Raw genomic sequence first — 13413 nt, forward strand, 5'->3', positions numbered from 1 at the left:
TGTGGAACCTGAACTATAATGAGTTTGTCGTCCCTGCTGTAATACATTTGTTAGAGAAATATGATACTAGACTCTTCTCTGTGAATACCAGGTGTCCAGAGCACCAGTCATGGATGGGACATGATGACATATCCTATGAGAAAGCGCCTATGTGTTTTCTGTCTCATGGTGCCAGTTCAGGGTCAGACCGGCCTGTTACCCCTTGGGCAGATCAGGCCATAGTGTAGGTGGAAGAAGAGTACAAATGCGGTCAGTGAACCCATGCATCACCGTGTTTTGGACACTTAAGCCAGTGGTGAACATGATCAACGTCATTTTGTTTGGACATTTGGACCAATGGTTGTATTATCCATATTCTTTCTTAAGAACTTAGACTTCCTGGTGCTATACTGCGTTCCAGTCCACCCGTAACTCCTGTTTTTCCAACCTTCTACCGGTGAAAATGCACTGGAATGTCAGTCAAACCTGTGACTTTCCACACGTGAACTCGAACTATATCGATGTTCTCCCAGTTCTGAGTTCTGACGTCATGTAGCAGTGGCACCCCCCATGGATGTGGTGTTTATGCAGATTGTTTATTCAAATAAGGTATTGCTCTGACATTATTTATCTGCAAATGTTCTGTATAATCAGCAGCTGCTCCAGTGTTAGCTAGTTTTCAGTCCAATGAGTGCAAAATAAATTAATACCAAATACGAATCCAAATATACAAATAACATAAAAGCTAGAACAGCTTCTCTTGCCTTATGCGGCATTTTTCCTCCTCTGTTTCCCTCAAATAAGGACAGAACAAACACCCTTGGCGATAGAAATGACTATAAATGAGCATAATGTACGGTCCACCATGCTGGTTTGCTTACATCTAGCTCCCACAATTCCTTGCACTCAAACAGTTTGGCGTGAGTTGCCTGGAACATTACAAAGTCGTGATTTGAAGTCGTGACTTACGGGCTCAAAAAATGGCCTGGAACGCAGCATAGGTCAGTCAACTGCTGCATCTTGTCGTATGTGTTTGACTACTTGCCGCAAGTGAAGTCTTCTGATTCCAGATTCCAGTGACTCTGTCTTGATTCTCAGATGGTATCTCAGAATTTTTCTATCAAAATTCTCGTGCTCCGTTAAAGTTCACCCAGTCCTCTCTTTTCCTTCTGTTCAGCTTTCAGGGCCGACAGATCACAGCTACTTCGACAGTTACCCTCCGGACGAGGACAGTCCTCCTGATGAGCTGTCGGGCTGGGACATGGACTTCTGAGACCTCCGTCCTCATTGACCTCCCACGGCTCACACACACACAACAAGGAAAAAGAAAAGTAAAAAGCCTTTTCAGGTGACGTCATCCTCAGGTCCTGGTTTATTTAAACTGTTAAATCCAGCAGCTACAGATGGAGGACAGACAAACACCTGAGGGTCCATTTATGATCACTTTATGAACGTAAATAGGTCTGTTTCTAATGTCATCTTCATAGTTTCATACGTCCATTATGTTGGAATGAGCTTTTTTCAATCAATCCACCAGAGGGCGCCACTCTTTATTAACATACTGGTTGAATTCCACAAAGAAAAGTACAGTTTTGTTGGTTTTTTTCTCAAAAGTGACTACTCTGTAAAAACCATGTCCATTACATTTATCACCATGAATTATTATATCCCCAAAATCGACTTTTTGGGGATATATTGATTTTACCCTGACCGCCATCACTGCTGCCAGATCTCCTTGGTGTTTTGGAGATAACTCGATGTCTTCTCCTTGATAACCAACATAGGGGACCCTTAGTGGAAGAACTCTATCGATTTCAGCTTCTCGACGAGTATTAGAAGTCATCCACATGGGGGCGCTTTAGTTGAAAATCAGTTTTTTGGACATAAATCAAGCAATTGATATTGACAATCATTTTAGTTCAGGTTCCACATTCAGACCAGTACGATCTAAAGTGAATCAGACCAGTAAAATACTATCATAATATTTGATTAAATAACAACAACTACAATTATTTCTCTGTGTTTTAGTGTAAAAAAAGCAACATTACATGAAAATATTTACATTTACAAACTATCGTTTTACCAGTAATGTGGAAAAACCTGAACAAAATGAAATGTCTTAAGGCAGGGGTGTCCAACTCACTTTCTTTCGGGGGCCACATTCAGCCCAATTTAATCTGAAAGATTAAAGAGGAAAAAAACATTCAATTATGCCAATATTTACATTTACAAACTATCCAAACAAAAAGGATGTGAGTAACTTGAAAAAAATGAAATTTGTTACGAAATATAAGTACAATTTCATTAATATTCTGCCTCGACTTATCATTTATACATATGCATTACAGACCTGATCTACAAAGACACAAAACATTCAGTAACAGGCAGAATAGTTAAAATTCCACTTAATTTTCTTTAAATATTTCAGGTTATTCACATTTTATTGTTAAAGGATCGTTTGTTAATGTAAACACTTTCATAATTTACTATTTTTTGCACTAAATCAAAGAGAAAAAAATGGTGTTGTCATTGTGATATTTTTGAGTTTCATGCCCTAACCTGCACTTTGTAAATTCATCCTGTGGGCCAGATTGGAACCTTTGGCGGGCCGGTTTTGGCCCCCGGGCCGCATGTTTGACACCTGTGTCTTACGGGAAGTACGTGTAATTTTCCCAAAATGTTACATGTTTGTTACGGTAAATGTAAGCACTTAATATTAAGATGCATAAACAACAAACTTCCCCTAAAAAACCCAAATGTGATGTGACAGTTATCGCGTGTAAATGCGCCTTATGGAACACAGAAGTGTGGGTTTGTTTCCAAATCACCAGACGTCCAAAGGTTCAAACAGTCCAATACAAATGTGGTTTTAGTTTAGTTTAAAATGACAAAATGCACTATCGAACGCAGGACATCCCCACATCATACAGTCACACCGTGCACCACGCTGAGCACCGAATTAAAAGTTAATAGTAAGTTCATGTCGACATTCATCTGTCTGATCATAGAATACAGGAAGTAAATAACAGACAGATGGTTGAGCGGACACATGTGAAGGCCAGGACGGCTACGTTTGGGAAACTCCTGTTTCCTAAGAGACTCCTCCTATCTGGAATAAGAGGAACTAAAATACAAGGAGGAGGAGGAGGAGGTGGTCAGGGCTCTGACTGGGAAATGAGAAGACGAGTAAATTAATGTGTTGCTTCAATGAAAAGTAAAAAAGACTAAATTAACTCATAAAGACCCAGAGTTACTTTTGTGTCAGTTCCCAAATGAATTTTCTCTCTATTTAACCTTTATTTAAGTGATTTATCACTGATTATTACATTATTAACCTCTGTATTTAACATTTTTCACCGTAAATCATGTATTTTCCTTAATTCTATTACCTATATTTGATTTATATGTTTAAATGACGAATAACAGTCATAATAATAACTAACAATAATAATAATAACTAATAATAATAATAATGATAATAATAACTTTTATATTTTATATAAGCACAGTAATAGTAGTAGTAACAACCATAGCCGTGGAAACCCATTTCAAATGGGGGGTGCTGTGAGGATCACGTCAACAGTGACACAAAATCAATGAGCTTTCTCAATTGAAGAAAATACATTGTTTGACTATTAATGCATTATAGTTCTGGGGGGGGTGGTAGCGGTCCGTGATTTTCAGAGCGGGGGTCGGGGGGGGGGGGGGGGGGTGTAACAGTCAATCCTTGTCAGAGCAGGGGTAGCGGTCTGTGACTTGGGGGGGATAGCGTGATTGTCAGAGTGGAAGTGAAAGTGACACACTTTACTATTCCTCTAACACTCCAAGCAGCACAGAGGCACCAATTAATCAGCCGGGCTTTATTCATTTATTTGGAATGTTTTGTCCTGTGATCCAGAGGGGGGTGCTGCAGCACCCTGCCCACCCCTACTTCCCATGGCCTTGGTAACAATTTAAGTAATATAAGTGACAATAACAGTAATAATGAAAACAATAAGCAGTAAAGAAACTAAATTATCGAAGAAAACAAACAAACCCTAAACACTGAACAACTTAAAATTTATGACACCTACCCTTCTGAATATCTACAATAGTGAAAAACCCTCTGTCGTCGCCATGTTTGTTCTTCTCAGAAACTTTACTCTTCTTCATGGTATTCATCCAGTATGTTCATTCAGAGCGGCGCCCTCTGGTGGATGGTTTGACAAAAGCTAACATAATGGATCTAAAGGCTCGTCCACGCTTGTCTTACGTATATAAACAGGTACAAACGCTGTCAAACGTCACTGCCTTTTACTCAGATGCACCTTTAACGTCGGTAAATGGGCCTTTATATGACAGTGGAAAGGCTTCTCCTTATGTTTTGGGGGGTTTTCACACCTGTACTTACCTGGGACCCTGCAGACCGTCGGTCCAACGGGCCTCAGGGTGTCGTCGCTCTGATCTGACAGTTCAGTGTTTCCAGTTGTGTCTAATCCCCAAACACAAAAGAGAAACGTGTTACAACTTCCATCTCAAACATAAAAGGCTGAAGTACAGAACATGCTCTGTGTTTCTTAATGAATTTAGGCCCGTACACATCCTTCCGTCAGATGAACCTTCTGTGGGGTCGCCATGACGACACCAGATGTGGACGCAGCTGCAAACCCTTTATTTCTTGCAGCTGGATGAGTTTGTTATTGCATTTTCTGGTTGTTTGCGGCCGTAGAGGAGCAGAGGTGTGAGGGGACGGTGGAGCCGAGACATTGTCCCCGAGCTGAAGAAGACAAGAACGTCCACAGGTGTGTGTTCCAGAGGGAATCTGCAACGTTTACCCCACTGCCCACTTGGGGGCGGGGGGTGATGAGGTCCAAAATAAGGCAGAAAACTCTCAAGTCTGTAGCGTGAGACTGGATGTTCTTGAGCTCAGTGTTGAATCAGATGTATTTTTCCTTTTTAAACACTTGAGGTGGACAGTGAATGCCCTGTTTACTGTATGTATGTGTATATACTGTAGAATGTAAAGCACAAGCCTCAGACGTACACAGTTTATACAACCGCAGCTCCTCTGTCCTTTCTGTAAACCTACAATCTGAGTGAGTGCGTCCTGTAAATATCACATACAGTATATGTGTGTGTGTGTGTGTGTGTGTGTGTGTGTGTGTGTGTGTGCAGTGGACAGTATGTGATTCTGTCTGTCTATAGAAGCACCTGTAAGTCTAAGGCTACGCTCAGACCGCAGGTAAATGTGGTCCTAAATCTGATTTTTTCACCCATATGTGACCTGTATCTGATCTGGTAGACAGTTTGAACAGCACTAATCCGACCCAGACCACGTTCATATGTGGTCCTAAATCCAATGCGTATCAGATATTTTGCAATGCAACTTCAGTCTGAACGGCCAGGTCGCATTTATCCGACCTATAGGAGACAGACGGAGGCTCAGTCCTGTAGCAGCTACGTAATGACGTATTTTAATTGGATCACATGGTATTGGTGACGGTAGCAGTTTGTGATATATATGTTCACTCTAGGTGCACTGTAAGCCCAGACACTGTATTTACTAAAATGCTTTAATTACAATGTACTTCAATGATTTCAGTTTTATTCCATTACTATAAAATGTTCAGTATATTCTACTAATTTGTAGACATAGTCGAAAGTACAAAAAAGTTTAAGTTGAATGGATTTAAATCGATAAGTTTTAGTCATGACCACACCTTTTTATCTGTGCATTGCATTGTGGGTATTGGGCATGTTGTTGTAAATGTGTTCTTTTTCTGTGCAGGGGTTCAGCAGGGCTGTGCTGTTAGTGTTCATTTGGACTGACTGTGTGTTTATGTCAGTGTTTATTGGCCTTTTTGTGTTGGTTTTTGTATTTTTGTACAGCTGCACCATGAGTCAGAGCCAGAGGAAGAACTATGGGTTTACTGTTCATCTGGGATTGGGTTTACGCTATGAAAATCTTTATGCCTTGCCAAATTAAAAGCACTTCCTGTACTGGTAAATTATACTGAACTATCTTCCTACCTAATTTCCATCCACGCTACAATATATTAAGTTGAATAATTTCATAAAGTAATTTATATCGCAAAAGATTTTAATTTAAATCAACTTGGAATTGAGTCCAATGAACTGATGATATTAAGTCTAATGATTCTACAAAGCAATTGACATTGCAACAAATTTGAACTTAAATTAACTCAGCTTTTATTGTGTTATACTTAAAATAGCAATTCCATTCAAATCAAGCATTTAAGTTTAATACACTTAAGTTTTCATTACTCATTACTTAAATTTTTTTAAGGCAACCGGTTTATTCAAATTTTTTAAGTAAACTCAAATTATCCGGTCTTACAGTGGGGGGGGTGGGTAGTGAGTGGGTGATGGGGGGCCTTACTTTTTGCTGACCGCTTCTTGTTTTGTCCTTTTAAGTATAGTTTACTGTTATGGATTAACTAAACACTAATTAACTAAATCGCAAAATGTTTAATGCTTGGATGCCTTTAGATTTTGTTGATATGAAATAAAGGAGCCTCGTTTAAAGGTGGGGTACGAGATGTTTTCCTGGAGTATTTTTTACTATATTGTTTAAAAACCCCTTCACACCCCGATTACAACCAATTAATCAAATGCTTGAACACAAAAATAAAAAAATGTAGTCACCTGTGGAACGGACAGGACTGAAAAAACACCATCTAATCATTTTAACCGACCCATCGAAATGATTGAACGGTGACATGTCAATCAAACTCAACTGCCATTTGTCCCTCCCCCCTCTTCATGCATGACTTGTGTGTTCTCAGAGGTTTGGAGCACTTGTTCAGAAAACGAAGCCAGAGCCAGAGCTTGGCTATATTAGTTCTATTAGTTCTATTAGGATGGAAAGTTCAGCGGTAAACTGTTTAGTCTCTGACATAAATCAGCTGTAACTGTAACGTTAGTCCAGTGGGTCTGACCTGAGGCTGTTCTGGAAGAGCGGGGGGGTTGGAGGAGACTGAATGAGGTATGCATGGATCGGGTGAATAGTTGCCGAATAGTTGCTGTGCAGCACTCATGAACCCTCGGGAAAAAACATTGTGCGTGCCAGTACTTTGGAGGCGTGGCTTCGGGGGGCTGTCTTTATAAAGGGGTGTGGACTTTTGAACTGACTGTTTTTAACATGTAGCTGCTGGAACCGTTTTTCTGTGATCTCATACCCCACCTTTAAACCTTGTATTGCTCTTTGGACTGAGGTGCGTCGGGTAATTTCCCCCAGTTCAGCCGCTCTGCAACATAAACTTTGTTAGACAGTCGCCATTACGACTTTTATGTCATTGAAATGCGATAAACGTCACAATTCTACGTCCCAGGAGGATGAGCGGCGGGAAAAACATATTTACTTCTATAAATATATGTGGTCACGTATTCCATCAGGACTTCTTTTGTGCATGTGGGTCACTTCAGGGTCACATTCAGTTCAGATTCAAAACTGATAGAAGTCGCATTTAATGTGGAATAACGAATGAGCACACAAAAAAAAATCGGATTTCACCAAAAAATCCGACCTGCTGTCTGAACGTAGCCTCAGAGACACTGAGGCCTTATTTCAGGATACAGCTGTGTCTGTTCAGAGTTCACTTTGTTTTTTCTAGACAATGTTCATTTAGTTTGAGTCTTTTTTTTTTTATCCATGTGTTGGACTGTTGTCGGTGCAGACACTCTGACTTGTCAAAAAAATCAACAAGGTTTAATTGCAGTGTTGCCAGATGGATTGTAATAGTTGTATCTGTATATTACACTGCAAAAATCTAAATCTGACCAAGTGTATTTTTCTCATTTCTAGTCCAAATATCTCATCTCGAAATCAGACAGAATCACCTAAAGAGGAACTTTTCAATGAGATATAAGAACTGATTTAACCCTTTCATGCACAGTGGTCACTACAGTGGACAGCTATTCAAAGCTGTTATCTTGTATAGTCCTGGATTTTACTGTTTTAGTTCCATATCAGCCAATGAAGCAGACGTACCATTGCTGTAACTTTGCTGTTCTTGATAAACCTGATCTGCAGTAACATGTTTGAGTGTAAGTCAGTTTCTTGTTATTGGTATTAGACTGTAATTAACTTTATTTATTTATTTATTTTTGTATAACAAAAAGGTTTTTTTTGCATATTATCTCCATAAAGTGAGTAATAACTAATATTGTGGTACGTTAAAATGTGACAAAACATTAGATTAGCAGCATTAAAAAATATATATATTTTATATTTTTCACACAATTTATTAGTAAATACTTGTTTCTTTGCTTCAAAATGTAACTCATGGTGTGTAGCTGAGTGGATAGTTTTGCAATTCCATGAAAAATGAGTTCATAAAAAAATTCAATGGCAGTGTTTTTTTTTTCATGCCAAAAGAGGAATAAAAACACTCAGGAAAAAATCTTTATCAAGGTTCTCATAATTCATGCATGAAAGGGTTAAAGACAATAGATCTGGAAAATCTGATTTAAAAAATCTGACCACGATAATTTTCACTCATTCCATTGGCAGATTTTTTTGCTTGAATTAAGCCAAAAATATTCTTGAATTAAGCACCGAACGGAAAACAGAGGTGATTAGTGGTTTTACTGTGGCTGTTTTCAGTCTGATGCTGCGTTCGAGGCTGGTTTTTGAGTCCGTAAGTCACGACTTCAAACCACGACTCACGACCTTGTAACGCTCCAGGCAAGTCACACCAAACTGCCTGAGCACAAGGAATTGTGGGAGCTAGATGTAAACAAACCAGCATGGCGGACCGTATGTTATGTTCATTTACAGTCATTTCTATCCCAAAGGTGTTTGTTCTTTGCTTATGTGAGGGAAACAGAGGAGGAAAAACGGCGCATAAGGCCAGAGAAGCTGTTCTACCTTTTATGTTAAGTTATTTGTATATTTGGATTCGTATTTGGTGTTAATTTATTCTTGTCCTCATTGGACTGAAAACTAGCTAACTCTGGAGCAGCTGCTGATTCTGCAGAACATTTGCAGATAAATAACATCAGAGCAATACCTTATTTGAATAAACAATCTGCATAAACACCGCATCCATGGGGGGTGCCATTGCTACGTGACGTCAGAAATCGGAACTGGGAGAACATGGATCTAGTACGAGTTCACGGGTGGAAAGTCACAGGTTTGACTGACATTCCAGTGCATTTTCACCGGTAGAAGGATGGAAAAACACGAGTTACGGGTGGACCGGAACGCAGCATAAAAGCAGAGCTACGCTAACAGAGCTAAGCTAACAGAGCTAGGCTAACGGAGCTAAGCTAACAGAGCTAAGCTAACAGAGCTATAATGTAAACTATCAGCTGAATGACTGCTAAAATAATTGTCAATAAGTTTTAGTTTTTGAATAAAACTTGCTGATTCCATACTAAAGATGTGGAAACAATGAGTTTTATCTTTTATCCAGTGACTGAGTCAGTCTGTGGATACGTAGGGTTGGTTCATTGGTGTTTTTTGTAGCCATTAACAACTTCCTGCCAAAGATTATTTGGAATAACGATATAATATTAAACACGTTAAACCTCTTATACTCTACTTCAACCATGTCCATCTGGTAACATTGTAATTAAACTGGTTTTGTCTTAAACCTTTCGCTGAGTCTGATGAAAACCAGTACAGGAGGTTTTGTTTAACCCTGTAAACATAGAAAACAAGACGATGCAGGTGATTCCATTAGTTTAGACGTTTAATGTATTTAGTTTGATGTAAATGACTGGAATGACAAGTCACAGTTTCTGCATCTGAAAAGAACTGCTGCTGAACATGTCCTCAAACAGCTTTAACGTGTAATCCAATGTTCTGAGTCCCTGTTCTTGAACTGATAAACTGTAAATGTCTGCTTCTATTTTCACTAATGTGTAAGATAAAATATATGGTACCGGTTCATGCACAAGTGTTCAAATGGGTCGTTCTTATGATAAAATGTCTGTGTCCTGTAACGTCCAGTTTGTCCAGTTCAACATACCGTAGCTGTCGGGGAGAAACCTTGTATGTCCAAAACTGTTTCCAAATCCGATACGTATCTGATATTTTGCCATGTGACTTCAGTCTGAACGGCCAGGTCGCATTTATCTGACCTTTACATCATAAAAATGTGATAACGTCACAATTCAGAGCGATGAGAAAACCATACTTACTTCCCAGTGTGTGTCTGTGTGGTCACATTTTACGTCAGGACCTCTTTTGCGTATGTGGGTCACTTCAGGGTTGGGTTCAGTTCAGACTCAAAACTGATAGAAGTTGCATTTAATGTGGAATATGAACGAGCACACAAAAAAATCAGATTTCACCAAAAAGTCTGAATTGTTGCATTAAGACCTGCTGTCTGAACGTAGTCTTAGATCCAACCAGACAATCTAAATTCATAACAAACCTTTGGGCAGTTACATTATGTTTTACCGCAGCGTCTCAGACTGTCATAATGTTTTAAAAAATGTGGGAACAGAATATATTGAACTGGTGGACGTCGGACCCTGGGAACATTCACCCATCAGCCATAACATTATGACCCCAGACTGGAGAAGGGCTGATACTACGGACGGTTTCAGCCCAATGGGACCTTCCACTGGGTCGGATATGAGGCAGCAAATGAACATTTAGTTCAGTGTTTTTCAACCTTGGAAAGCTTATAATGCGTACAGATAACACAGCAGTTAAAAGTGGCATGTATATTTACACAAGTCATGATATCACGTTTAATTTGAAGATGGTCTGACCCGGTGATTTGAACACCACAGTTTATCCTTTGTCTACAACTACGTTCAGATGCAGGCAAATGTGCCCAAATCGGATGTTTTTGTCCATATGTGACCTGTATCTAATCTGTTACAGACAGTTTGAACAGCACTAATCCAACCCAGACCGCCTTCATATTAGGGCTGTGTATTGGCAAGAATTTGGCGCTATGATACAATATATCACGATATATCATAATACTATGAAAAAGGTAATTTTGTGTTTGTTTCTTTTTTTACAATGATTATTTCCTTGACGAATTGAATTACACCCGAAATCTGCACAAATACTAAACACATTTTTTATTTGATCCAAACAGGATCTGATGCTATATCACAAAATTTTCTTCTGTTAAAATTTAATTCTATTTTACACACATTACAGTTTAACCCTTTCATGCATGAATTATGAGAAACTTAATCACGATTTTTATCCTGAGTGTTTTTATCCCTCTTTAGGCATAAAAACAATAATTTTATTGATTTTTGTTAGCCTATTTTTTTATGGAGTCACAAAAATGTCCACTCAGCTGGACACCATGCATTTAGTTTTAGAACCAAAGAAACATGAATTTACTGATAAACTGTGTGAAAACTATGAAATAAAAACATTTTTAATGCTGCTAATCTGATGTTTTCTCACATTTTAACATACCTGCATGGAGATAATATGCAAAAAAAACCCTGTTAATTACAGTCTAATAACAATTAGCAGTTTTTTTACTCTCAAACATCTTACTGCAGATCAGGCTTATCTAGAACAGCAAAGTTACCGTAATGGTATGAATGTCAGTGTATGGGATGATGCATAAGCGTCCACTGTGTTGGCTGATATGGAACTAAAACAACAAAATCCATGAATATACAAGAGAGAACTTTTGAACAGCTGTCCACTGTAGTGACCAGTGTGTATGAAAGGGTTAAGATCCTGCTCAAATGTTTATATTCTATTAGTTCAGAACTAACATCAGAACAGTATTTTAGTTCAGTCTCAACATAGGAACTATCATCTGCCTCTCAGACAGGAAAAAGTGCTTTTAGGATGCTTCAAATAACCATTAACCATTTAACACATTTAACAAAATAGTGTTAAATAATAATATATAAGATATAAACAATAAAGAAAACCGAAAAAACAAAAATGAACGTCCGCCATATCTGCATTTGAATAAATACCTAAAAACTTTGATACAGTACCTTTTAAAAGCGATACAGTATCGTGGAATGAAATATCGTGATATATTGCAGAACCGATATTTTCTTACACCCCTATTTCATATGTGGTCCTAAATCTGATATGTATCCAATATTTTGCACTGCGACTTCAGTCTGAATGGCCAGGTCACATTTATCCGACCTTTACGTCGTTGAAATGCGACAAACACCACAATTCTGCGTCCCAGGAGGAGGAGCAGCGGGAAAAACATATTTCCTTCCTTGCGTGGTCACATATTCCATCAGGACCTCTTTAGTGCATGTGGGTCACTTCAGGACCTCTTTAGTGCATGTGGGTCACTTCAGGGTCGCATTCAGTTCTGACTCAAAACTGATAGAAGTCGCATTTAATGTGTAATATGAACAAGCGCACCAAAAAAATCCGATTTCACCCAAAAATCCAATTGTGCATTAAGACCTGCTGTCTGAACTGTTGCTCAGATCCGAACTCTTGACAATTTTGCTGCTTCCAAAACTTCAGCTTTGAGGACTAAAAGTTCACTTCCTGCCTCGTATACACCCACTGACAGGTCCCACTGGAATTAAATCATCAGTATTTTTACCATTTTTCCAGTGTCAGAATGTTACAAATAATTGAAAGCTGTCACGACTAAACACTAAACTCTTTTTCCTACAGATTAATAACAGCACCTGTGTATAAAATGTGAATAAAACCCGAACACCAGTGGGTGAAACTGTACATATGTGTACTGCTTCTATGTTTTGCTATTGAACTGCGACAGTATTGATCATGTATTTTATGTAGAATGGCGCCGTTGGACAGATGAAGCCTCAATAAATTTGCGAGTATTTTGCTTTTGTGTTTGTGTATAAACCTGTTGGACTTTTCAGGTAAAACACGTTGATCGATCTGAGTCTTGCATACTTTTATTCATTTCTTTAAAACGCTTTTTGTACGGAGGGTCGGTGCTCAGCGGGCGGGGACACTTTTCTACTTCCACATCAGCAGCGACAAATGTCCATCACATATAAAAACCATCGACATGTCCGAGCTCCGCCCCCCTCCCCCCAGCCCTCCCCCTTTTATTTTCCCCACCCAGAACACACCTCCACAAGATATGCAACATACAGAAAATAAATAAATGCATGTTAAAAGTCATTTCCATATACAAATATATTTTATGAAGCTTATTGTACAAGCATTTCTTTTTTTACCTACATTATAACATTTACAAGATAGGATTAACAGTGTAGTAGAGCCGCTGATATACTGTATATTACACGTACATTTAATGTCTTTGATACTTGCACTCTAAAATATGTTAGTGAAGTTCGACAGTAAACCTGGGTTGAACCTTAAATGCAGCAAAAAAGCAAAAAAGGCCTCGACACCGACTCGACGGCAGTCCTCGTTTCCGCGAAAAAAAACAGAGGAGGCCACGCCCATTCAACAGCATGCATCGCTAACATCGGCACAACGTGAGGAAGCACATACCGGAAAAGTGTCAGTACAAA

At 38.9% G+C, this 13413-nt stretch overlaps 1 protein-coding gene across 1 annotated transcript in view; it reads left to right on the top strand.

Annotated features, from left to right (window-relative positions):
- The window catches only part of prkg2 (protein kinase cGMP-dependent 2), a 75876-nt gene extending 74419 nt beyond the window's left edge, over positions 1-1457 (top strand). The window contains exon 19 of the mRNA XM_030144465.1: positions 1157-1457. Within this exon, the coding sequence (XP_030000325.1) occupies positions 1157-1252 (96 nt within the window). The 3' untranslated portion in view covers positions 1253-1457. The remainder of the gene's footprint in view (positions 1-1156) is intronic.
- The last annotated feature ends 11956 nt before the right edge of the window (positions 1458-13413 follow it).

The sequence above is a fragment of the Sphaeramia orbicularis genome, chromosome 9 (genome assembly GCF_902148855.1).
Source record: "Sphaeramia orbicularis chromosome 9, fSphaOr1.1, whole genome shotgun sequence".
Lineage (NCBI taxonomy): Eukaryota > Metazoa > Chordata > Actinopteri > Kurtiformes > Apogonidae > Sphaeramia > Sphaeramia orbicularis.